The sequence below is a fragment of the Delphinus delphis genome, chromosome 8, assembly GCF_949987515.2.
Source record: "Delphinus delphis chromosome 8, mDelDel1.2, whole genome shotgun sequence".
Classification (NCBI taxonomy): domain Eukaryota; kingdom Metazoa; phylum Chordata; class Mammalia; order Artiodactyla; family Delphinidae; genus Delphinus; species Delphinus delphis.
In genome coordinates, this window is record NC_082690.1 from 44,882,570 (window position 1) to 44,907,397 (window position 24,828).

The window sequence follows — 24,828 nt, forward strand, 5'->3', positions numbered from 1 at the left end:
ATATAACAACCTATGAATATAAAATTGGAGCCTTATGTAGCAGTTGTATGATGCTAAGAATACAAATTCAATCTCACTGTTCAATGATATTTCCATTTTTCATCTTTGTTCTGATTCTTCATGTGCCCACGAGACTGACTGAGGAGGGAAGCACAGCTCTCCCACGTCAATCCCACAGTAATAACAGTGCTCCACGAGAATTATTCTGGATGGAAAATGGGACCACAGCAGTACTTGAGCCTTTTTTTCTTTCTTTATTTCTGAGTTCTGATACTTAACTCATGAACTTTGATTCCTAGGTTTACAGCACTCCGCTTCAGCAGTTCCTCTGACATCAATTCTGTCTCAGCATCTGAACAAACTTTTATGTCTTAGCTATTATTCGCTGCTCTCTCAGCATCCATTCCTCACTCCCTATTCTTTGTCCCAAGGTTTTTGCTTGATTACTTCCATCTTGACACTTAACACTGATACTAGTATTGCTTTCACTTTGTGACTGGAAAGAGAGGAGAAAATTAATACTTGTCAGCAATCAGTTCTGTTTCTGCTTAAGAGGTAAAAATGTTGCAAGAGAATGTCATTCCTAATTTAACAATAAGAAAAAGTCATAATTTAAAAAAAAGATATTTTTGCCTCATCCAAGAGCTAGAGTCACAATGAAAACAGGCAAACTGATTCCAATGGGTGACAAAACATGTTGAGGAGGGACAGGATATGTGAACTGTTTCAATTTTGGCAAAGTATGAGAGGAAAGGGTAAAAGCAATAAAACTGGGTAAGAAGGAAACCACTGAAATTGTAACTAATTAATTAAGCTACATGTGGGTTATGGAACAGTTTAGGATTCCTGAGACTCCAAGACACAGAGGAATACACAACCACTTCCCAGCTCTTTTCCCCAGACCTCTACTGGACACCCATGGAAAGACTGGGAGGCTTGCCTCAGTCTGAAGGTGAAGGAGGTGTACCTGGAGAGGCCCCTTGTTCTCCTGAGCATAGGGTGTTAACTGGTTGCTGGTGAGAGACAGCAGAAAACCTGCTCAGACCGCAGGTGCAGATCTTTCTTTCACATGAAGAAAAGATGTCCGCTACTAGGAAATGAAAAATGTTTGTTCACAAACCACCATGGGAACTTCCCAGCTGTAATCTAAAACCAGCCCCCTTAGTAGAGAGCAGGGGGAGAGACAGAAGAAAGAGGCAGACCACTTCTGATTGGTAAGTGGCAAGTTTAATAAGCAAGGGAACTTACATTGGAGGCTTGGGTGGCTGCAAGATGAGTAGATCTCTGCATCTGCCCACCAGAATCTTAAAAGTTTATAGAGAGGCTTTTAAAAAAATTTTTTTTATTACTGGGCTGGACAAAAAGTTCCTTCTGTTTTTAAGTAAAAATAAAAGACACATTTTTCATTTTCACCAAGATCTTTATTGAACAACGTATTCACCATTTTTTTCCCACTACTTTCTGCCATTTTTCAGGCAACTTCATAATTCCTTCTTCCCAAAACTTTTTGTCTTTTTGAGCAAAGAACTGTTCCAGGTGCCTTTTACAGTCTTCCAGGGAGTTGAAGTTTTTTCCATTAAGAGAATTTTGTAAATGGAAATCCAAAGGTTCAATGTCTGGTGAATATGGTGGATGAATCAGAACTTCCCAGCCAAGCTGTAACAGTTTTTGCCTGGTCATCAAACATGCGGTCTTGCATTATCCTGATGGAAGGTTGTGTGTTTTCTATTGACTAATTCTGCACGCTTTTCATCGAGTGCTACTTTCAGTTGGTCTAACTGGGAGCAGTACTTGTTGGAATTAATTCTTTGGTTTTCCGGAAGGAACTCATAATAGAGGACTCCCTTCCGATCCCACCATATACACATCACCTTCTTTGGATGAAGACCGGCCTTTGGTGTGGTTGGTGGTGGTTCATTTCACTTGCCCACAATCTCTTCTGTTCCACATGGTTGTACAGTATCCACTTTACATCATCTGTCACAATTTGTTTTAAAAACGGAACTTTTTTTACGTTTAAGTAGAGAATTGCATTCGGAAATACGGTCAAGAAGGTTTTTTTTCTCTTAACTTATGTGGAACCCAAACATCAAAGCAATGAACATAACCAAGCTGGTGCAAATGATTTTCAGTGCTTGGTTTGGATATTTTGAGTATGTTGGCTACCTCCAGCGTGGTATAATGTTGATTGTTCTCAATTAATGTCTCAATTTGATCGCTATCAACTTCAACTGGTCTACCCGACTGTGGAGCATCGTCCAGCCAGAAATCTCTAGCATGAAACTTCTCAAACCACTTCTGATACATTCGATCAGTCACAGCACCTTCTCCATACACTGCACAAATCTTTTCTTCCGTTTCTGTTGCATTTCTACCTTTCTTGAAATAATAAAGCGTAATATGCCGAACATATTGCTTTTTATCTTTCATCTTCAGTATTAAAATGGCTACACAAAAATTCACCAATTTTGATAAGTTTTTTGTAAAATGCATGCTTATATGTCAGCTGTCACAATACAATCTAATAAAATTGGTTCGAATGACGCTAAAGACAGCTAAGCGCTTCTAGAGCTATCTTATGGAAAAAACTGAACCAACTTTTTGGCCAACCCAATATTTTTATTGGAGTACAGTTGATTTACAATGTTGTGTTACTTTCAGGTGTACAGCAAAGTGAATCAGTTATTCATATACATACATCCACTTTTTTTTAGATTCCTTTCCCATATAGGCTATTGCAGTGTACTGAGCAGAGTTCCCTGTGCTATACAGTAGGTCCTTAGTAGTTATCTATTTTATATATAGTAGTGTAACTGGATTCAGTCACATATGCTGTCCAGATGGTCTCAGTAGCACCTCACTCTCTCAAGGCTAGATCTTGGGAATAATTCCCACTGTGGGAATGAATGGTAGGCAGACTGTACGTTCCTAAAACAGGGGAGTAGGTTAGGAGCCTCTGATTGCCCGGGGAAGCATTTCACCTCCGCTGCCCCACCTCATCACTGCCTTGTTGCTAGGCAAAAGTTAGCTGCCTCTGGGAGAGAGAGAAGAATTTTGCCACAAAACTCCATGCTGTACTGACACTAGCACAGCCCCAAAATGAATCTGGAAGCTCGTTCTGCTACCTTTTTTATCCCTGAAATTAAAGGGGCTCTGCTGCTTCTGCTCCTTTTTTTGAGGGAAAAGAACTTTTCTTAAAAAACTGTTTTTCTTTTGGTAAATATTTATCTTTCTCCTGATAGTTTGCTTTGTATAAGGACACAGCTACAGAAAACTCTTTTCATTACGGCCCTTTGACGTCGTGAATATAGTAACGTGTCTTTCCTGAGATTCTAACAGATTCGCATCCCCATTGTTATTTCTAGATTATTGTGACATTTGGTACTTGACAATAGCTACCTTGGGCCTTTTTGACTCCAGGATGGAAACAGCATTTGTATTGTACATCCTTGGTTTTCTCGGTTCTCTGCTTTGCCAATCCTATATGCAGAAATTTTGTTTTGATATTTCCAGAAACCCTCATATTATGTAAATTACCTTAATAAAACAAAGTCATATGATAAAAAGACATTTTATGAATGTTTTGACAAATGAGGTTCTGAATATAGCATTTCCTATGGATATTTTGTACATCAGTTATCATTCTTTAATTTTTCCTCTGGGGAAAATATGGGATAATTTCCCCTAGATAATGATCTTGTAGAATTGAAATCATGTATCTTTTTTCTTAGTTTACTTTTTAGAGCATTTCAATGTTCTTCACTTTTAATGCTTTTTTTTCTCATTTCCTTAGCAATAATTCCCTTAAATTATAAATTCAGGCAGTATATCTTATTGTGAAAGGGGAAAAAAAGCCTCTCCAAAAAGCTCTTTTTCTTAATTCTTCTCCTCAAACAATTTGCTGTCCTTTCTATTTCAGTTTGTCTATTTTAGTTTATGATCACAGTTTTAAAACTTTGGTCTAACTTGACATTTTCAATTCCTATTCTGTTTTCATTCTACTACAGTTTGACTTTCATCCTCACCACTTGTTATGAGTTGAATTATCCTCTTCCCACCCCAAATTCATATGCTGAAGTTCTAATCCACAAGACCTTAGAATGTAACTATTAGGAGATAGGGTCTTTGAAGAAGTAACTAAGTTAAAATGAGATCATGAAAGTGGTCCTTTATCCAGTCTAACTGGTGTCTTTATAAAAAGAGGGAATTAGGTCACGGACATGTACAGAGGGAAGACCATGTGAAAATACTGGGAGAAGACAGCCGTATGCAAGCCAAGGAGAGAGAAGCTAATTCTGTCGATATTGTGATCTCAAACTTCTAGCTTCCAGAAATGTGAGAAAATTAGAAAGTAAGTTTTGTGGGTTTTTTTTTTTCGGTACGCGGGCCTCTCACTGTTGTGACCTTTCCCGTTGCGGAGCACAGGCTCCGGATGCGCAGGCTCAGGGGCCATGGCTCACGGGCCCAGCCGCTCCGCCGCATGTGGGATCCTCCTGGACCGGGGCACGAACCCATGTCCCCTGCATCGGCAGGTGGACTCTCAACCACTGCGCCACCAGGGAAGCCCCAAAAGTAAGAATCTTAATGGCAAGGACATTTTCTGTTGTGTAACTGTGTGCTAAGAACTTTAATACATATTTATAAAAATATCATATTAATTATTAAAGCTACAACTTCAGGTAGGTACTAGTATTAGCAGAATTTTATGGCTGAGAAAAGGAAGGCTTAGGGGAGAAAAAGCAGCTTGCCAGAGATCATTTAGCTAGATGCGGCAGCCTTGAGATTCAAAATGAAGCATGTCTGGTGCTAAAATCTGTGATCTTAATCACATGATTTACTGCCTCCTAGTCTCCCAATTTCTGGCCTTTTGATTAGTTTTAAAATCCTGTTCATCCCTTGAATCTGATATTTGGTGCTATTTCAGCAGATCTGAACTCTGGATCTCTAAATGATGGTGGTAAGGACCTTCCTATAGTCACACTGCTTCTGCTTTCCTTAGTTAAATATCCTCTGTCACGTTAAATATTCCATTCTGTCTCTGAAAGCTCCCAGCTGCCCCACAAGGTCTTGAAACACTCTTCTCTCTACTTTGCAGAAAACTGTGTCCTTGGGTAGGTCACCCTTTCTGGGCCTCAATTTCCTTATTTGTTAAATGAGGGGTTAGACTATGATCTTAAAATTTTCTTTCAGATTTAAAATTTCAGCAAAAATAATGACGACTCATGTTTCCTTATCCTCTTTCATTTGAGATTTTTAAGTTATCAAGATTTTAATTTAAGCAATTTAATTTCCCTCATACTAAGACATATTAATCCCGCAAAAAGTTGGGATATTCCCCACATTGTAGGAGGACTGTTCTTTAGGTTATTAGTTATAGTACATGGCCTCTTCATCAATTAATCAAGTGCAGCAACACTTTAGTCTAATAAGTGTTTAATGATGTCTCCTATGTGCCAGGGTCTTTGTTAGGTGCTTGGATCTGTGTTTAGGTGCTACAGATGATCAATACACAAACACGACCTTAAAGGAGCTCAAGATTGAGTGAGAGAGACAGTCAAACCTACAAATACATCTAGCCAAAGCAGACTGGCATCAGAGCTAAATCCACTGATGACAACAAAAAAATCAGCTGTGGATATATGGATAAGTACAACTATAATGGTATAACTGCTACTAGTTCTAGGGAGTTAAGTCTAGGGAGCATTTTTAAAGCTGCTCAGAATCCAACAGTATGAAAAGAAACCAGGAAACACAGGGGTCCTTCTCTGCCACCCCGTCTGATTCCCAGAGCAGACTTTAACACATTTCTCTGGTTTCTGAGTTCACCTCCTTCCCTAACCCTGGGACTTCTGTCTTTCTGAGCAAGTTTCGGCCGTGCTATCACCAGCAGGCAGGCAATCTGCTATTCATTCCTGAAGCTCCAGGGAGCTGCCTTCTGCCTGGACTATTTCTGAGCTGCCTAGTTAGCAAGGCATTTAGTTTGCAGGTATGTGGGTCGGGGCAGCCTTCTTAGCGGGATGGCCCAGGGGAGGCTTGGGGAATAGAATGGAAAGGAAGGCTCATGAGCAATGACAGCCAAGAAGTCACTCCAAAAGATGTAATTAATCTGTAGCTGAGAAGTGAGGCAGACCTGCCATCCATGGAATGTTTTGCTTCAGGTTTATACCTAGCTGGGATTCCCATGCACTCAAGAGACAGGTTACAGGAGAACCAAGGAAGCGTTGTTGATCCTGGAGGGTGCTTGCAAATAGTGAGTACAGAACAAAAGTATCGCATATGCTTTATAGAAGTCCCTTATACTCTGCTCTCTTTACAAGGAGCAGTTGTCATATTATGAGTTATAAACTGTAAAGTCACATTCCTATGAGAAGAGTAGTAATATTACCACCATTTTGTCAGTGAGGAAACTGAGGCTGGGAGGAATTCAGCAACCTTCCCAGGGTCATATAAGTATCTCAGAACAGAGCCAGGACGTGCTTACAGGCATTCTGCCCCCAGGTCTCATGGTTCTTCCACCAGAGGACTTCTTATCCACACTTGGAATCTAGGAACTAGACTATGAGCTTCTAGAGGTGTCCCTTCCTGCCTTCTCTACCTCAGCCTCACTTAGTTCCTGAGTCAGTGCCTGCTCAGCCACGGGGAGCCCAGCCCACATCAGAGGAGGGTTTAACATGAATGGATAAAGAAGATGTGAAATATATGCAAATTATATATATATGTATATTCATGCAAATGACATCTTAGATGCATGGAATGCATAGAAACCTAGCATCAAAATATATTACATAATGATATGCCACAGGATATGTCCAAAGGATGTTTAAAGAATTTGGAAACGACATTGGAAACCTTTGCAAAGTTAAGGATCAGTTGTTCTATTTTGGGCAAGAACTAATGTGGTTGCAAACTTCTGTGTGTATATATATACACACACACAATGGAATATTACTCAGCCATAAAAGAATGAGATAATGCCATTTGCAGCATCATGGGTGCAACTAAAGATTATCATACGAAGTGAATTAAGTCAGACAGAGAAAGATAAATATCATATGATATAGCTCATATGTGGAATCTAAAAAAAAATGATACAAATGAACTTATTGACAAAACAGAAATAGACTCACAGAGAAACCCTATGGTTACCAAAGGGGAAAGGAGGGGAGGGATAAATTAGGAGTTAGGGATTAAAATGTACACACTATAGGGCTTCCCTGGTGGCGCAGTGGTTGAGAGTCCGCCTGCCGATGCAGGGGACACAGGTTCGCGCCCCAGTCCGGGAAGATCCCACATGCCGCGGAGCGGCTGGGCCTGTGAGCCATGGCCGCTGAGTCTGCGCGTCCGGAGCCTGTGCTCCGCAACGGGAGAGGCTACAGCAGTAAGAGGCCCGCATACCACAAAAAAAAAAAATAATAAAAAAATATATATATATATACACACTATATAAAATAGATAAACAACAATGACCTACTGTAGAGCACAGGGAACTACACCTGTTTGCTGTACACCTGAAACTAACACAGTACTGTAAATCAACTATATTTCAATAAAAATTTAAAAATCAGTTAAAACTGCAGGCTTAAACTTCTGGGCACTCTAAATTGTAACACTTACTCCAAATATTGGCCCAGTTTTTGTTCCCCTTCACATTCCCCACCCCTCACTGTCTAGCCCCTGCTTGCCCCCTGCACTCCTCCTCTCCCCTCCACATACCCCACCCAATTTGAGCTTGCTAAATTTTTCACCAACCTATTCTGCTTGGTCAACTGGCCTCCTGCTGCAGTAACCATGCTGGTGACTAGTGTTCAAAATAACCACCTACCCTGTTAGCTCTTGCTCTTGCGTTGGGGTAAGAGTATATTCTCTCTCTATATAGACATGCATTTCTTCTGCTCTCCAAACACTTTATGAAGCAGCATATAGTACAGGTTAAAAACATGGGTTCATATCCTGACAGGTTATTTAACCTCTCTGTGCTTTAGTCTATTGGTCCCTCAGATGGGGATGATAATGCCACTTAACTGGTAGGGTTGTTGTTAACTATTAAGTGGGTCAGTCCGTTGATGCCCCTAGTTTTTGGTGCACAGTAAGCACTCAAACATTAGCTGTGCTTTCAGTATTTTAGTTGGGTTTTAATTATGGCCTCTCTCCTGAAGTTTCTCTTAACCTCACACTTCTGAGGTTTTCTTGTTTTGTTCCACATGAATTGAATGTTGTTACTACCCATCTTCACGAGTCAATATCCTACTCATTCTTCATAAAGCCACCGGTCATAAGAGAATGCCGAACACTGGAATCTAACAGCTATTCATTGAATGTCCACTCTGTGCCAGGCAGGCTGCTAGGTGCTACAGATCCAGGGTATGAGGAGGACCATTCTTATGGTCCCTACTTCCTTGATGCTCTTTTCTTCACTCCCGCATACTCTGGCCTATTAAACCACTACTATTGCAGAAGTTACGTTTTGTTTTATGTTACTTAGTTTTTTACATATCTGGACCAGGAAGCATTAGGTGGGGAGGAATAGTATTAGTGACTGCTGAATCCCCATGGCCTAATATAGCACACAAAGCGTAGAGGGGACTAAATGTTTGTTGAATTAACAGCTGAATGAATGCATGCATGCAGAGATGTGCTTGCTTTTGTCCACGTGAGCCCTCCTTGAGCAATGAAGTATTAAGGAAAAGGAGGTATTTCTAAAGCCCTCTTTCTGCGGCTCCGACATTTATCCATAGGGTACCATCCAGCACCAATGCTCATCTTCCTTCCTAAGGAATTTATAAGCATAAAAGTTCCTGATTCCATGGCTAAAACATCAGCTTTGCTTGATGGGTGTTGTAGTGTTAGGTTGGTTTAAAGTTTCAAATGTCTCTGTCTTTAGCATGCCTCAAATCTGATCTTGGAGAAAAAGAATAAACATTCCAACATATTCATTCTTTTAGGGTGCCCACTCTTCAATCGTCTCTTCTTGCCAGAAACTTTTTTTTTACAAGTCTGAGAAAAGCTTAGAGTCCTGTCAGACCTTAATCTGAATAGCAGAGAAAAATAATTTATACTATGAATTGGATTTGTCTATATGTCAGTTACCTATTAATCATAACTAAAAGCATGATTAAGCTGTCACTAAGAAACCTGCTAAAGCCCTGTAATTGTGCTAATGCATTCTACTGTCATTTCTTCAAAAACACATTATCCAGAGGATTGTAAAGTCCAGAAGGAACCATGGAGCTTTAGATCAATCCACTCTTTTTACAGATGAGAATACTGAGGAACAAAGAGTTAAAGACTCTGAAGTTGTGAACAGAGATTGAATATAAAAGATTATATAAAAGATCAGATATTAATTTCTGAACACCAAGAAAGATACCATAATATTTAAATGATGATTAAAACTGCAAAAAATATTTGTAATGTTTATGACAAAAAAGGTCAACTAAAAATTTATGAGGGGCCTATATAATTCAATAATAAAAAGACAAATTAACCTAATATAAAACAGCAAAGAATGTAAATAGACATTTTTAAAAAAAGTATAATTAATCTATAACATGTCTAGGAAACAAAAATACAAATAAATATTTTTCTACTTTTCAGAGTTAAAAAGATTAATACATTTGATGACATCTAGTGCAAATGAGGGTACAGGGTGACAACACACTTTCATTCTCTATTTCTGGAAATGTAGCAAACACAATCATTTTTGGAAGGCAGTTTGGAAATATCAACAAATTTTAAATGTATTTAACCTCTCACCTTTCAATTCCAATGTGAAAAATCTATTCTTTAGCTATACTCACAAATGTTCACAATTATATATATATATACATATATATATATACATAATATAAACACACACAAACATACACATATATATAGTTTAAAAAAGAATCAAAATGCCTGGGGCTTCCCTGGTGGCGCAGTAGTTGAGAGTCCGCCTGCCGATGTAGGGGACACGGGTTTGTGCCCCGGTCCGGGAAGATCCCACATGCCCCGCAGTGGCTAGGCCCATGAGCCATGGCCGCTGAGCCTGCGCGTCTGAAGCCTGTGCACCACAACGGGAGAGGCCACAACAGTGAGAGGCCCGCGTACCGCAAAAAAAAAAGCCTGTTAATTAGTGACTAAGTGATTACTAAAGAATGGTGCAGTCATACAATGGAATTCTTTTTTAAAAAAATATTTATTGGCTCATTTAAAGATAAACAATGACTATCTTTATTAACACTGCATGTTAATAACATCTTAATGTTATAATGAAATTAGTGCTCATCTGGCGGAGCCCCTAAAGTCTGTCTTAAAGTGCCAGTATGTTCCAGGATATGAAGGAGCCAATGAAGGATGAAATTTGGAAAGTGAATTTTATTTGACCTGGTTTATAATACCTAAGTTTGAAAAATAAGTTATAAAATTTGTTAAAAACCTTAAAATATTCTCAATTTTGATGGCCTTACTGACTTGGCTTACTTACTTACTGAATTTTTATTTATTTATTTATTTACTTACTTACTTACTGACTTACTGACTGATAATATTGCTTATGGCCCTTGCCTACAATATAAAGGATTTTTTTCTTACTTTTTAGATAGCAGATATTTTCTGTCTAACTAGAATAATTTCCTGAGCTTTTCGTTGCCTGTATTATACTCTTGACTGTTTAAGAAAGGAAAAAAGAGCAAAGGTTTCTTGTTCCTCACTTATAAAAGCACTAAGGTTCTTTACAGTCCTGTTACCTTCTTTTCTTTTAACTTTAAAATGTTTTATTGACACTTTCATTAAAAATATCATGAAATATATGATATTGGCACTCATAATCCTACTTAATCGTGTCCAAGTTTCCTCTGACAACTTTGATTTTGCCTTGCCCAAATCAGATCCTAAATATAAAAAAAAGTGACATAAATCTTGTATAATATCTTTTAAATGACCTTTGTGATTTCTGGAAAATTACAAAGGTTTGTTATTTCACCTTACAAAGAGAGAGATGCTAGAAATACTTAGGTTCATTTATTAGTTACTATTGATGAGTAACATGGGAAGAGTACTCAAATAAGAAGAGCTACTCAGCCTTCCCTCGGTTAAATTTGTATAAGTAAATGTCGTTAATTTTTTTCTAAATTGTATGCTTTATGACAAGTTCTTAGAGATTCATCAGTTCCCTCACTGTCCATATCACATTTCTATTTATCAGAGTCCTGATGGTGCACTATCTGATATTAGGCAACAACAGTATAGTGTTACCAGTCATAACTTCAGTTATTTAAAAATGTTAAGTAGGTCACAACCATACTTATCTTTCTTTTTAAGACTTTTTTAAAAGAGATGTTTTAGGCTTACAACAAAATTAAAGGAAGATACAGAGATTTCCTAATATCCCCTTCCCCCCCCACATGCATAACCTCCCCCTTATCATCATCCCCCAGCAGAATGGTGCATTTGTTATAACTGATGAACCTACGATGTCATATCATAGTCACCTAAAATCCATAGGTTACCTTAGGGTTCACTACCGGTGTTATACATTCTATGCGTTTGGACAAATGTATAATGACATATCCATCATTATGCTATCATACAGTTTTTTCACTGCCCTAAAAATTCTTTGTGTTCTGCCTATCCATTCCTCATGCCCTCAACCTCGACAACTGATCATTTTATAAAGTCCACAGTTTTGCTTTTACCAGAATGTTATATAGTTGGAACCATGCAATACATAACGTTTTCAGATTGGCTTCTCTTACTTAGTAATATATATTTAAGTTTTTCCCATGTTTTCTCATGGCTTGATAGCTCATTTCTTTGTAGTACTAAATAATATCCCATTGTCTGGATGTACCACCATTTATTTATCCACTTACATACTGAAGGACGTTTTGCTTGCCTCCAAGTTTTGGAAATCATAAAGTTGTTATACACATCCATGTGCAGGGTTTTGTGTGGACATATATTTTCAACTCCTTTGTGTAAACACCAAGGAGCATGATTATTGGATCGTATGGTAAGAATATGTTTAGTTTTATAAGAAGCTGCACACTGTCTTCCAAGTTGGTTGCACCAGTTTGCATTTCCACCAGCAATGAATGAGAGTTCTTGTAGCTCCACATCTTCACCAGCATTTGATGTTGTCAGGTGCTTCCAGTTTGGGCCATTCTTATATAATTTAAGCTCTTCCTTCTCTGGATTCACATACCCCTTACACTTCTGTTATAGACAGTGCTACATTGCTATGTTGGTTTTTTTTTTTTCCCTTTTCTATCTTTTTTGAAGGATTATAAGCCTCTGGAGGTCATTCATACCAATAAATTAAAAAGGCGTGGTACATGGCATGGGATCTAGAATATAGAAGAAACTTAAAATGTTTGCTGAATGAATGAATTTTTAATGAAAATGATTTATCCTCAGTCTAAGAGCAGTCAGAAGGAAAACTTGTCTTTGCATTTTGCAAGGAATTCTCCACAGTGGTTAAGAACATGGCTCTGTAGTAAGACTGCATTGTTTAACTCTCAACTCCACACTTTACTAGCTGTGTAATCTTGGGACAGTTACTGAACTTCTCCATCTCTCTTTTTTAATCTAGAACATTACAGACTTGTTGGTGTGGATTAAATAAAATAAAACTTGTAAAGAGTTTATAACAGTGCCTAGCACATAGTAAAAACTAAATACATATTATATTTTAAAATCATTGTATTAGATCCATTCTCTGATTTTTCCTTTTTTTTACTTAAAAGTGGTAGAGATAACTGTAATTACTTTATGTCTCTATTTGCCCAACAATGGCACATTTTGGTGGTGAGCTAACTGGCCACTGAGGCATATTTCCTTATTTTGGACCCTAAGCTTCATTTTCTTCTTCAGTTCATACTTTGAGCTTGTGCTTGGTTTCAATGAGGTAAGAGTTATGTTCTCAATCCTTGATTATCCATTCTTGTCTTGTAGGCCTGCTGCTCTTCAGGGCTCAGTTCATATATCATCCTTTTTATGTAGCTTTCCAAGAATGTCTCCTATGACTGTGTGAATTATAATGTACTATAGTTGTTTACTTGTTTGTATTTCCCACTAGACTAAGCTTTTTCAAGCCAGTGATCTTGTCTCATTATTCTGTTTAATCAGTGCCTAAAACAAGGTCTAATGGTCTAGACCTTGCTAAATCTAAAACATGCTGAATCTTTTTTTTTTAACATGATAAATCTTAAAACATGTTTATAGCATTGAATGATTTGTGTTTTATAAGAGTTGCAAAAAGTGTTTTTTAGTTAAAATGATTTCTCTGCAGTTTCCTTTGTAGCTATGATAAATGTAACTTGCTAAGTTTGTTTTCAATCATTTATTCATTTGATAGAAATGTATTACACATCTACTAATTACAAGCTAAAGAAAACATTGTGAGAAAAGCAAATAGAATTCAAGGCGTGGGTCCCACCATTAAGTAGCTCAGAGATTAGTCATAGAGACAAAGCACAAATAATCAGTAAGGAAAGCACATAATCAATAAGAACGATATAAATGATGTGTCCAAAATAAGAAGTAGAGAGAGAAAGTGATGTGAGTTAACAGATGGGAGCAGCGGTATGCTGGCCATTATTTTAACAACCAGCTCTCTCAGAGTGAAAGCCCTGATTTGTAGCACTTGCCAGTTTTCTGATGTAAACACTCCTACCAATACTGGTTTCAAGCTACAGCCTGAGGTCACTGAATGCAAAGTTGGGAAAATATGTACATAATTCAATCTTGCTAGCCAATTTGGGCTGGCTCCAACACACCCTTAGATGAGAGAAATGATTTTAGATAGGCATGGTCATTCTTCATGGAAGAGCTAACAATTGAAACTAGTCTTGAAGATTGTATAGAAATTAGATAAGTCAAGGAAAATATGTTCCAGATTTGGAGACTGGTAAGTGCAATGCATAGAAGCAACAATGAATGTGGAATATTCAGGCAAATGTACTCAGCACATAGTAGGTGCTCAATAAATATATTTGTGAATAACTGAACAGCAGCGAAAAGACCACCTGATTGAAGAAATGCATCTCTATTAAGAAGAGACTTGAGAGGAAAGCTCAGATGCCACAGTACTTTGTGGCAATCCGCAGGTCTCTATCCTTCTTTATAATGATGATTTTTCCTCCCTCTCCATCCCCAGAATCTTCATCAGCTTGCCTACAAGGGCTGAATGAGAAACTACTTTGACATTTGCTTATTATTTTTGAGTTACTTTAATAATCATGCAGGTATCTAATAGTAAGATAGGATTAACAGAGAATTCTAAGAAAGAGAAAATTTTAATTTTCAAAGGTGGGAGAGTGGCTTCTAAAAGCTGTATATCTTCATAATAGCTTTATCTCTATTTAAAAAAATGCCTCCAGACATTGAATTCAGTTATAGCATTTTCTATAAATATAGATATAGGTGGGCTAGATAAAGATCAACCTCTTTCTCTTACCTGGCATATAAATATGGAATTCACTGGTTTGGTAGGGGTCAGGAAACTTTCTCTGTAAAGGGCCAGGAACTAAATCTTTTCTATTTTGTGCACTATATGGTCTTGGTTCAACTTGGCCATTGTAGTGTGAAAGCAGCCATAGACAATATGTAGATGAATGATTGTGGTTGTGTTCTAATAAAACTTTATTTACAAATAAGGTAGGAGACAGATTTGGCCTATAAGCCATAGTTTGCATATTCCTTGTCTGGGGCATCAAGGTATCTAGGAAATCTAGCTTCTTTAAAGTTCATGGGATGGCACTAAATATCAAAAAAATGCCAAAAATTCACAAAGACAATATGATATAAAAATGACTCAGTAAACAGAGTTCAGTCTATCTGTTCTGGTAAGATGTTTTCCCCCACAATCTTCCTCCCTCCTTGATGTATAGTTTTGGTGGTTTTGATGTTATATTGTTATCATAATTTTGGTGCTTATATACTTTCTTAAAAACTAATTTCTAAATAAAACTTGACTTGGAATATTATTTAATTCTTATAATATTAGAGTTGCCAAGAAGGCAATAAAAACCTGCCTAATAATCTTCCGGGCTAATAGTCACTTAGTTATTTGATATCATGTCCATGTTCCTGAAACATGAGTGAGGTAGAGATGGTGATAACTTCTTCAGCCATTCATCCATTGATGGACCTTATGTTGTTCCCATATCTTAGGTATTGTAGATAATGCTGCTATGAAAATGGGGGTGTCCTTTACAAGTTAGAGGTTTTGTTTCCTTTGGATATATTCCCAGAATTGGAATTGCCAGATCATTTGGCAGTTTTATTTTTAATTTTTTGAGAATCCTCTATGTTGTTTTCCATAGTGGCTATACCAGTTTACAATTTCACCAATAGCGCACAAGGATTCCCTTTTCTGCACATCCAGGACAGCATTTATCTCTTGTTTTTTTTGATGATGGCCATTCTAACAAGCATGAGGTACTATCTCATTTTGGTTTTAATTTGTGCTTCCCTAATGACTAGTGATGGTGTGCGTACCTTTATGTGCCTGTTGGCTTTTTGTATATCTTCGTGCCATCCACTACATTTAAAACAAATAAGCACATAATTTATGAAGAAGTGCTAACCAACCTGTCGACAAATGCATGATGAAGAAGGAAAATGGGATCGTTGGCAGATCCCGGTACTTGGGACATCGTTCCATTCATGTAGATGTGCAAGGCATTGTGCATACTGCTTTGGGAGGCATCTGCTATCCCAGTAAGCGGACTAGCAAATCCTGTTGACAAAAAGAAAATTGAAAAAAAAAAATTAGTTTGTCTTAATGATTTAAAATCTAAATGATTTTCTCATTTGGTTTACAACTACAATTGAAAGCCTGATTCAAAGTAATAAAATCAACCATAAAATTCATTCTGTATTGGGATTCTGTACATTCTAGATGCCCAGTGAATATTTAATAAATCTTTGTAGAGTTGAATGGTGTCAATCTGGTCACAACGGACTGATTAACCAATGGAATAGGCTAAGCCAGTCTGTGTTCCATTCTGTTGCTTCTGCCTATTATTCCTCCTTTAGATCCTGAAAAGTAGTAAAACCTTTTTATAATAATCAACACAGTCACTCTCACTTCAGTCTGTAACAGTACGTAGAAACAGATCTTTCCAGCCTTTATGTGTTCCCTTGCTTTCCAGTTCTGGTGGTTACTTTTCATTTTTTTTTTCTGGTTCCAGAGAAAACATGAAATTTGTGACTTTTGACATTACATTTCATGTTCAACTGTCTAGAGGACATCAGGTAATGTGTTTTATTTTGCAAAATATTTATTTCAAAGTTAAACAGGACTCCATTAAATGGCTCCATTCATTGCAAAAGGAATAGTAATTATAGTAAGAATTATTATTTTCTGAATGTTAATTGAGCTATTGCTTTTTGTGACATAAGTCCTTCAGCCTTTATAGCAACTCTGTTGATTAGAAAGTATCCCCATTGAAAAAAAGAGAAAACTGAGGCTCAGACAAGTTCTGAGTTTCCCAAGTCGTAGTTGAGTTGGGATTTTAACCCATATCAATTAGACTTCAACATCTGACCTCTTGATGTTTTGTGTTCTCTCCCACATACTCCCAGGGAAGAGGTAGAGTATGATATCATTTCAGAGTCCATTCAGGGAAAACACAAAACATAAGTAGAACTCAGATTCAGAGCCAGACAAAGAAGTAGGAGTAACAGAGTTAAACTGTAAGTAGGAGTCAAGTTGAGGGACTATGGCCAAGGACATGCTGAATTTCAAAATTCAGAAATATAAGAAAACAGAAACTGTAAGATTATAATTTTTTTAAAAAGGTAGGATAGAAACAGTGCAGGCATTAGGGCATGGGCAGAGGAAATCTAGCTTCATTTCATACAATTAGGATTATTTTGTTGTCAAATTCATTTTTAAAGTGCAGCTCTTCACTTTTCCATTTGAAGATTTGTGCTCTCCCACCATTGTGGCTCATAGTATTTCTGCCGCCTCAGCGGACGATTTTTTTCCCCTCCTTTTGAGCTTTATGTACTCATTCTCTGAAACCATACCAAGCCCCATTCCCTCTGGAACCACAGCCCAAGAACATACACTTATCTCCCCTCTGAAATCTCTTGTCTATGAAAACTTTTATGATTGTATATACATGGCACTTACTATGTTCAGGAATTTTTCTAAAAGCTTAACATGATTAATTTCATGTAATCTTCACAATGATTCTACAGCTTATCTTCATAATCTCCATTATACAGATTTGGATAAAGCAGTTTAGAGAGCTGAAGTAACTTGTCTAAGATTAAAAAGATTAAGATTAAAAATAAGAGAAGGCTGGAACACCAGTGTGTTTTATTCCAGAGCTTAAGCTCTTGAATGAACTGGTGTACTGTCTTTCTTATTAGCAATAAGTCATATCATGGAGGGAAAAGGTCTGTAGAACAATGGTCTTTAAGCTTTTATCCTTGAGTAGCACCAAATGAAAGTTTTAAAACCAAGTTTTATGTATGCTCTCACATATTTTTAAGTAGATTCTAAGTTGCTTTAATCATAATTGTATATAGTTTCAGAGGATAAAAGTTCAGGGATAGATGTTGCAAATAGTATAAGTTTTAAAATAAAAATGTATTATCACTTTATAAAAATGTATGCACATTAAATGATTTGATATTTACCCTCATCCATATCAAAAGTACCTAAACAAACTCTTCTATTATAGTCTAAAATTTTATAGGATTTCCTTTTTCACTTGATCTCATGTTTTTATTTTATTTTATTACAAAATTATACCTAAATGTTGTATGTTATTCTTGAAATGTATTTTTAAAAAACTCATCAGCCTATCATACTTTTCTACAACAAAATAGGTATAAAAATTAAAATTACTTTTTAAAAATTTCATGGGACCAATATAATCTGGATTGTTATCCTTATAGTTTTTAGTAATACACAATTTATTGGAATGACATAAACATTAAATATTTTACAAAATAAGCTATTAAATACAGAAGTAAAATTTTATTGAAAATTTATTTCTTAATAATATTTGTGAAAGATTGTTAATTAAAAATTATTGCATGCATCCATGGATGAATATTACTCATTGATAGAAAACGTAAGGCTCAGCATATTTTCTATTCTAAATTTTACAAACTAAATCACAGTCCTGAGAAACTTTATTCTCATAAAAAACTAGATGGTAATGAAAAGATTTTTGAGGGAATTTCACTTAATTACTTGAACTCCTTTTTAAGTTATATATGCCCAAAATGACGTAACTGATTCAGCATCAAAATAATCTGATCCATCAGTGACAACACAATCAAGAAGTCTTTGCTGAAAGCAATCTTCTAATTTATGGATCTATTTACAAAGGACCCAAATTTCAAGACATTTGCTACCTAGTCATTAAAGTCATTCACTTCAGCGACAATGGCACTGATATTTTGAGTTCTCCACTGCTTTGGTACCCTGTAAGTTTTTACCCCTTCTGTGCATGCTTAGTGATGAGAATGGATCCAGTTTAGGTGAGAGGTATGACTTTCTTCTGAAAAGTCGAAGGGAGATTGTGAAAGGGGAGGTGGTAAAGAAGAACATTCAGGAGGCTTCTCATTCAGATTCATTTTAGAAAACAACAGATGGGAGGAAGATCTGGAAATAAATTTCTTTAGAACTCTTTGTGCCATGTACCCTTTAGAAAGTCTTAGTGAACCTATAGTAGTATCTATCCCAATTTGAAGATACTGCTGTACAGAAAAGATTTTTAGAGCTAAGCAACCTGGGTTTAAATTCTGTGTTACTTAGTGAAAGTATTACCTTTGTCAAGTTATATTTTGTGAGTCTCAGTTCTTCATTGGTAAGAGAGGGAATAATTAATGCCCATCTCTCATAGTCTGATGAGGATTTTTTTGATAACAGGTGTGATGCATCTAGTATAGAATCTGGCACAAAATGAGTGCTTCCTGAGTAATAGCTATCATTTCTCTAAGCTTGTTGCATTTGATAAATGGGTGCCTATCATGAGAGCTGCTAGCCAAGAAGATGGAATGCTCCCACTGCAGAAAAGCCTCTTTTGCCACAAATCTCCACCACCAGGGTCCATCCTAGTACCAGACACTTCTCTCCTCCTGAACTCCATTTCTCTGCAGAAACCTGCCTGCTGCTTGCCCTCAGTCAACAATAGATGGTTCGGGGTGATTCTGGAAAGTAGAATTGCTATTCTAAGAGTGTTTTCAGCAGGGCTAGTGTTTCTTTACTCACTTCTTTTGCTAACTTTCCAGATGTTGCACCTAGGAAAGTCTCCAATGTTATTATGAAGGATATGTGAATAAGAAGCACATGGGGGAGAGACCTTCATGATGGCAGAGGAGTGAGATGTGGAGATCGCCTTCCTCCCCACAAATACATCAGAAATACATCTACATGTGAAACAACACCTACAGAACACCCACTGAATGCTGGCAGAAGACCTCAGACTTCCCAAAAGGCAAGAGACTCCCCACATACCTGGGTACGGCAAAAGAAAAAAGAAAAAACAGAGACAAAAGGATAGGGACGGGACCTGCACCAGTGGGAGGGAGTTGTGAAGGAGGAAAGGTTTCCACACAATAGGAAGCCCCTTCACTGGCGGATACGGGGGGTGGTGGGAGGGAAGCTTCAGAGCCACAGAGGAGAGCGCAGCAACAGGGGTGCAGAGGGCAGAGTGGAGAGATTCCTACACAGAGGATCAGTGCTGACCTGCACTCACCAGCCCGAGAGGCTTGTCTGCTCACCTGCCGGGGCGAGTCTAGTCTGGGAGCTGAGGCTCAGGCTTCGGAGGTCAGATTCCAGGGAGAGGACTGGGGTTGGCTGAGTAAACACAGCCAGAAGGCGGCTAGTGTGCCACAACTAGCCAGAAGGGAGTCCGGGAAAAAGTCTGGAGCTGCCGAAGAGGCAAGAGAGCATTGTTTGGGATGCGCGATGAGAGGGGATTAAGAGTGCCACCTAAATGAGTTCCAGAGATGGGCATGAGACACTAAGGCTACTGCTGCAGCCACCAAGAAGCCTGTGTGCAATCACAGGTCACTATCCACACCACCCCTCCCGGGAGCCTGTGCAGCCTGCCTCTGCCAGGGTCCCATGACCCAGGGACAACTTCCCTGGGAGAACACACGGCACGCCTCAGGCTGGTGCAATGTCACGCCAGCCTCTAACGCCGCAGGCTCACCCCACATTCCATACCCCTCCCTCCACCCAGCCTGAGCGAGCCAGAGCCCCCTAATCTGCTACTCCTTTAACCCAGTCCTGTCTGGGTGAAGAACAGACACCCTCAGGTGACCTACACACAGAGACAGGGCCAAATCCAAAGCTGAACCCCGGGAGCTGTGCGAACAAAGAAGAGAAAGGGAAATCTCTCCCATCAGCCTCAGGAGCAGTGGATTAAATCTCCACAATCAACTTGATGTACCCTGCATCTGTGGAATACCTGAATAGACAACGAATCATCCCAAAATTGAGGTGGTGGACTTTGGAAGGAACAATATATACATTTTTATCCTTTTTCTCTTGTTGTGAGTGTGTATGTGTATGCTTTGCTTGATTTTGTCTGTATAGCTTTGGTTTTACCATATTACCTATGGTTCTGTCTGTCCATTTTCTTTTTATTTTTTAGGTATCATTTTTAGTGCTTATTATCATTCGTGGATTTGTGTTTTGGTTTGGTTGCTCTCTTCTTTCTTTCCTTTTTCTTTTTTTCCTCTTTTTAAATTACTTTTTAAGTTTTTATTCTTAATAATTATTTTTTATGTTAATAACTTTATTTTATTTTTGCCTTTCTTTCTTTCTTTCTTTCTTTCTTTCTTTCTTTCTTTCTTTCTTTCTTTCTTTCTTTCTTTCTTTCTTTCTTTCATTTTTCTCCCTTTTCTTCTGAGCCGTGTGGCTGACAGGTCCTTGGTGCTTCAGCTGGCTGTCAGGCCTGTGCCTCTGAGGAGGAAGAGCCGAGTTTAGGACATTGGTCAACCACAGACCTCCCAACTCCATGTAATATTAAACAGCGAAAACTCTCCAAGAGATCTCCATCTCAACGTTAAGACCCAGCTCCACTCAATGACAAGCAAGCTACAGTGCTGGACACCCTATGCCAAACAATTAGCAAGATAGGAACACAACCCCACCTATTAGCAGAGAGGATGCCTAAAATCATAATAAGTCACAGACACCCCAAAACACACCACCGGGCGTGGTTCTGCCCACCAGAAAGACAAGATCCAGAGTCATCCTCCAGGACACAGGCACTAGTCCCCTCCACCATGAAGCCTACACAACCCACTGAACAAACCTTAGCCACTGGGGGCAGACACCAAAAACAACGGGAGCTACAAACCTGTAGCCTGCGAAAAGGAGAACCCAAATACAGTAAATTAAGCAAAATGAGAAGACAGAAAAATACACAGCAGATGAAAGAGCAAGCTAAAAACCCACCAGACCAAACAAATGAAGAGGAAATAGGCAGTCTACCTGAAAAAGAATTCAGAGTAATAATAGGAAAGATGATCCAAAATCTTAAAAATAGAATGGAGAAAATACAAGAAACGTTTAACAAGGACCTAGAATAACTAAAGAGCAAACAAGCAATGATGAACAACACAATAAATGAAATTTAAAAATTCTCTAGAAGGAATCAATAGCAGAATAACTGAGGCAGAAGAACGGATAAGTGACCTGGAAGATAAATTAGTGGAAATAACTACTGCAGAGCAGAATAAAGAAAAGAGAATGAAAAGAATTGAGGACAGTCTCAGAGACCTCAGGGACACCATTAAATGCACCAACATTCAAACTACTGGGGTTCCAGAAGAAGAAGAGAAAAAGAAAGGGACTGAGAAAATATTTGAAGAGATTATAGATGAAAACTTCCCTAATATGGGAAAGGAAATAGTTAATCAAGTCCAGGAAGTGCAGAGAGTCCCATACAGGGTAAACTCAAGGAGAAACACACAAAAGCACTTATCAATCAAACTATCAGAAATTAAATACAAAGAAAAAATATTAAAAGCAGTAAAGGAGAAACAACAAATAACATACAAGGGAATCCCCATTAGGTTAACAGCTGATCTTTCAGCAGAAACTCTGCAAGCCAAAAGGGAGTAGCAGAATATATTTAAAGTGGTGAAAGGACAAAACCTACAACCAAGATTCCTCTACCCAGTAAGCCCCATTCAGATTCGACAGAGAAATTGAAACATTTACAGACAAGCAAAAGCTAAGAGAATTCAGCACCACTAAACCAGCTTTACAACAAATGCTAAAGGAACTTCTCTAAGCAAGAAACACAGGAGGAGGAAAAGACTTACAATAACAATCTCAAAACAATTAAGAAAATGGTAATAGGAACATACATATCAATAATTACCTTAAATGTAAATGGATTAAATGCTCCAACCAAAAGACATAGACTGGCTGAATGGATACAAAAACAAGAGCTGTATATATGCTATCTACAAGAGACCCACTTCAGACCTAGGGACACATACAGACTGAAGGTGAGGGGATGGAAAAAGATACTCCATGCAAATAGAAATCAAAAGAAAGCTGGAGTAGCAATTCTCAGGCAAAACAGACTTCAAAATAAACAGTACAACAAGAGACGAATAAGGACACTACATAATGATCAAGGGAGAAATACAAGAAGAAGATATAACAATTGTATATATTTATGCACCCAACATAGGGGCACCTCAGTACATACGGTAAATGCTAACACCCATAAAAGGGAAAATCAACAATAACACAATCATAGTAGGGGACTTTAACACCCACTTTCACCAACGGACAGACCAAACAAATTGAAAATAAATAAGGAAACACAAGCTTTAAATGATACATTAAACAAGATGGACTCAATTGATATTTATAGGACTTTCCATCCAAAAACAACAGAATACACTTTCTTCTCAAGTGCCCATGGAACATTCTCCAGGATAGATCGTACTCTGGATAACAAAACAAGCCTTGGTAAATTTAAGAAAATTGAAATCATATCAAGTATCTTTCCTGACCACAATGCTATGAGACTAGATATCAATTACAGGAAAAAATGTGTAAATAATACAGATACAAGGAGGCTAAACAATATACTACTTAATAAGCAACAGATCACTGAAGAAATCAAAGGGCTAATCAAAAAATACCTAAAAACAAATGACAATGAAAACACAATGAACCAAAAGCTATGGGACACAGCAAAAGTGGTTCTAAGAGGGAAGTTTATAGCAATACAATCCTACCTCAAGAAACAAGAAACATCTCAAATAAACAACCTAAACTTACGCCTAAAGCAATTAGAGAAGGAAGAACAAAAATACCCCAAAGTTAGCAGAAGGAAAGAAATCATAATGAGTAGATCAGCAATAAATGAAAAAGAAATGAAGGAAACAATAGCAAAGATCGGTAAAACTAAAACCTGGTTCTTTGAGAAGATAAACAAAATTGATAAACCATTAGCCAGACTCATCAAGAAGAAAAGGGAGAAGACTCAAATCAATAGAATTAGAAATGAAAAAGAAGTAACAACTGACACTGCAGAAATACAAAGGATCATGAGAGATTACTACAAGCAACTATATGCCAATAAAATGGACAACCTGGAAGAAATAGACAAATTCTGAGAAAAGCACAACCTTCCAACACCGAACCAGGAAGAAATAGAAAATATAAGCAGAGCAATCACAAGCCCTGAAATTAAGACTGTGATTAAAAATCTTCCAACAAACAAAAGCCCAGAACCAGATGGCTTCACAGGTGAATTCTATCAAACATTTAGAGAAGAGTTAACACCTATCCTTCTCAAACTCTTCCAAAATATAGCAGAGGGAGGAACGCTCCCAAACTCATTCTACAAGGCCACCATCACCCTGATACGAAAACCAGACAAAGAGGTCACAAAGAAAGAAAGCTACAGGCCAATATCACTGATGAATATAGACGCAAAAGTCCTGAACAAAATATTATGACACACGATCCGACAGCACATTAAAAGGATCATACACCGGGATCAAGTGGGTTTTTTCCCAGGAATGCAAGGATTCTTCAATATACACAAATCAATCAATGTGATACACCATATTAACAAATTGAAGGATTAAAAACCATATGATCATCTCAATAGATGCAGAAAAAGCTTTCGATAAAATTCACCATCCATTTATGATAAAAAAAAACCCTCCAGAAAGTAGGCATAGAGGGAACTTACCTCAACATAAAAAAGGCCATGTATGACAAACCCACAGCCAACATCATTTTCAATTGTGGAAAACTGAAACCATTTCCACTAAGATCAGGAACAAGACAAGGTTGCCCACACTCACCACTATTATTTAACATAGTTTTGTAAATTTTAGCCACAGCAATCTGAGAAGAAAAAAAAATAAAAGGAATCCAAATCAGAAAAGAATATGTAAAGCTGTCACTGTTTGCAGATGACATGATACTATATATAGAGAATCCTAAAGACGCTACCAGAAAACTACTAGTGCTAATCAATGAATTTGGTAAAGTAGCAAGATACAATATTAATGCACAGAAATCTCTTGCATTCCTATACCCTAAGGATGAAAAACCTGAAAGAGAAATTAACAAAACACTCCCATTTACCGTTGCAACAAAAAGATAAAATACCTAGGAATAAACCTACCTAAGGAGACAAAAGACCTGTATGCAGAAAACTGTAAGGTACTAATGAAAGAAATTAAAGATGATTGGAACAGATAGAGAGATATACCATGTTCCTGGATTGGAAGAATCAACATTGTGAAAATGACTATACTACCCAAAGCAATCTACAGATTCAATGCAATCCCTATCAATATACCAATGGCATTTTTCACAAAACT

At 37.7% G+C, this 24,828-nt stretch overlaps 1 protein-coding gene across 1 annotated transcript in view; it reads right to left on the bottom strand.

Annotated features, from left to right (window-relative positions):
- TYR (tyrosinase) overlaps positions 1-24,828 on the bottom strand; it is a 110,135-nt gene that overhangs the window by 35,606 nt on the left and 49,701 nt on the right. Inside the window, exon 3 of the mRNA XM_060017240.1 lies at positions 15,574-15,721. Coding sequence (XP_059873223.1) covers positions 15,574-15,721 — 148 coding nt within the window. The remainder of the gene's footprint in view (positions 1-15,573; positions 15,722-24,828) is intronic.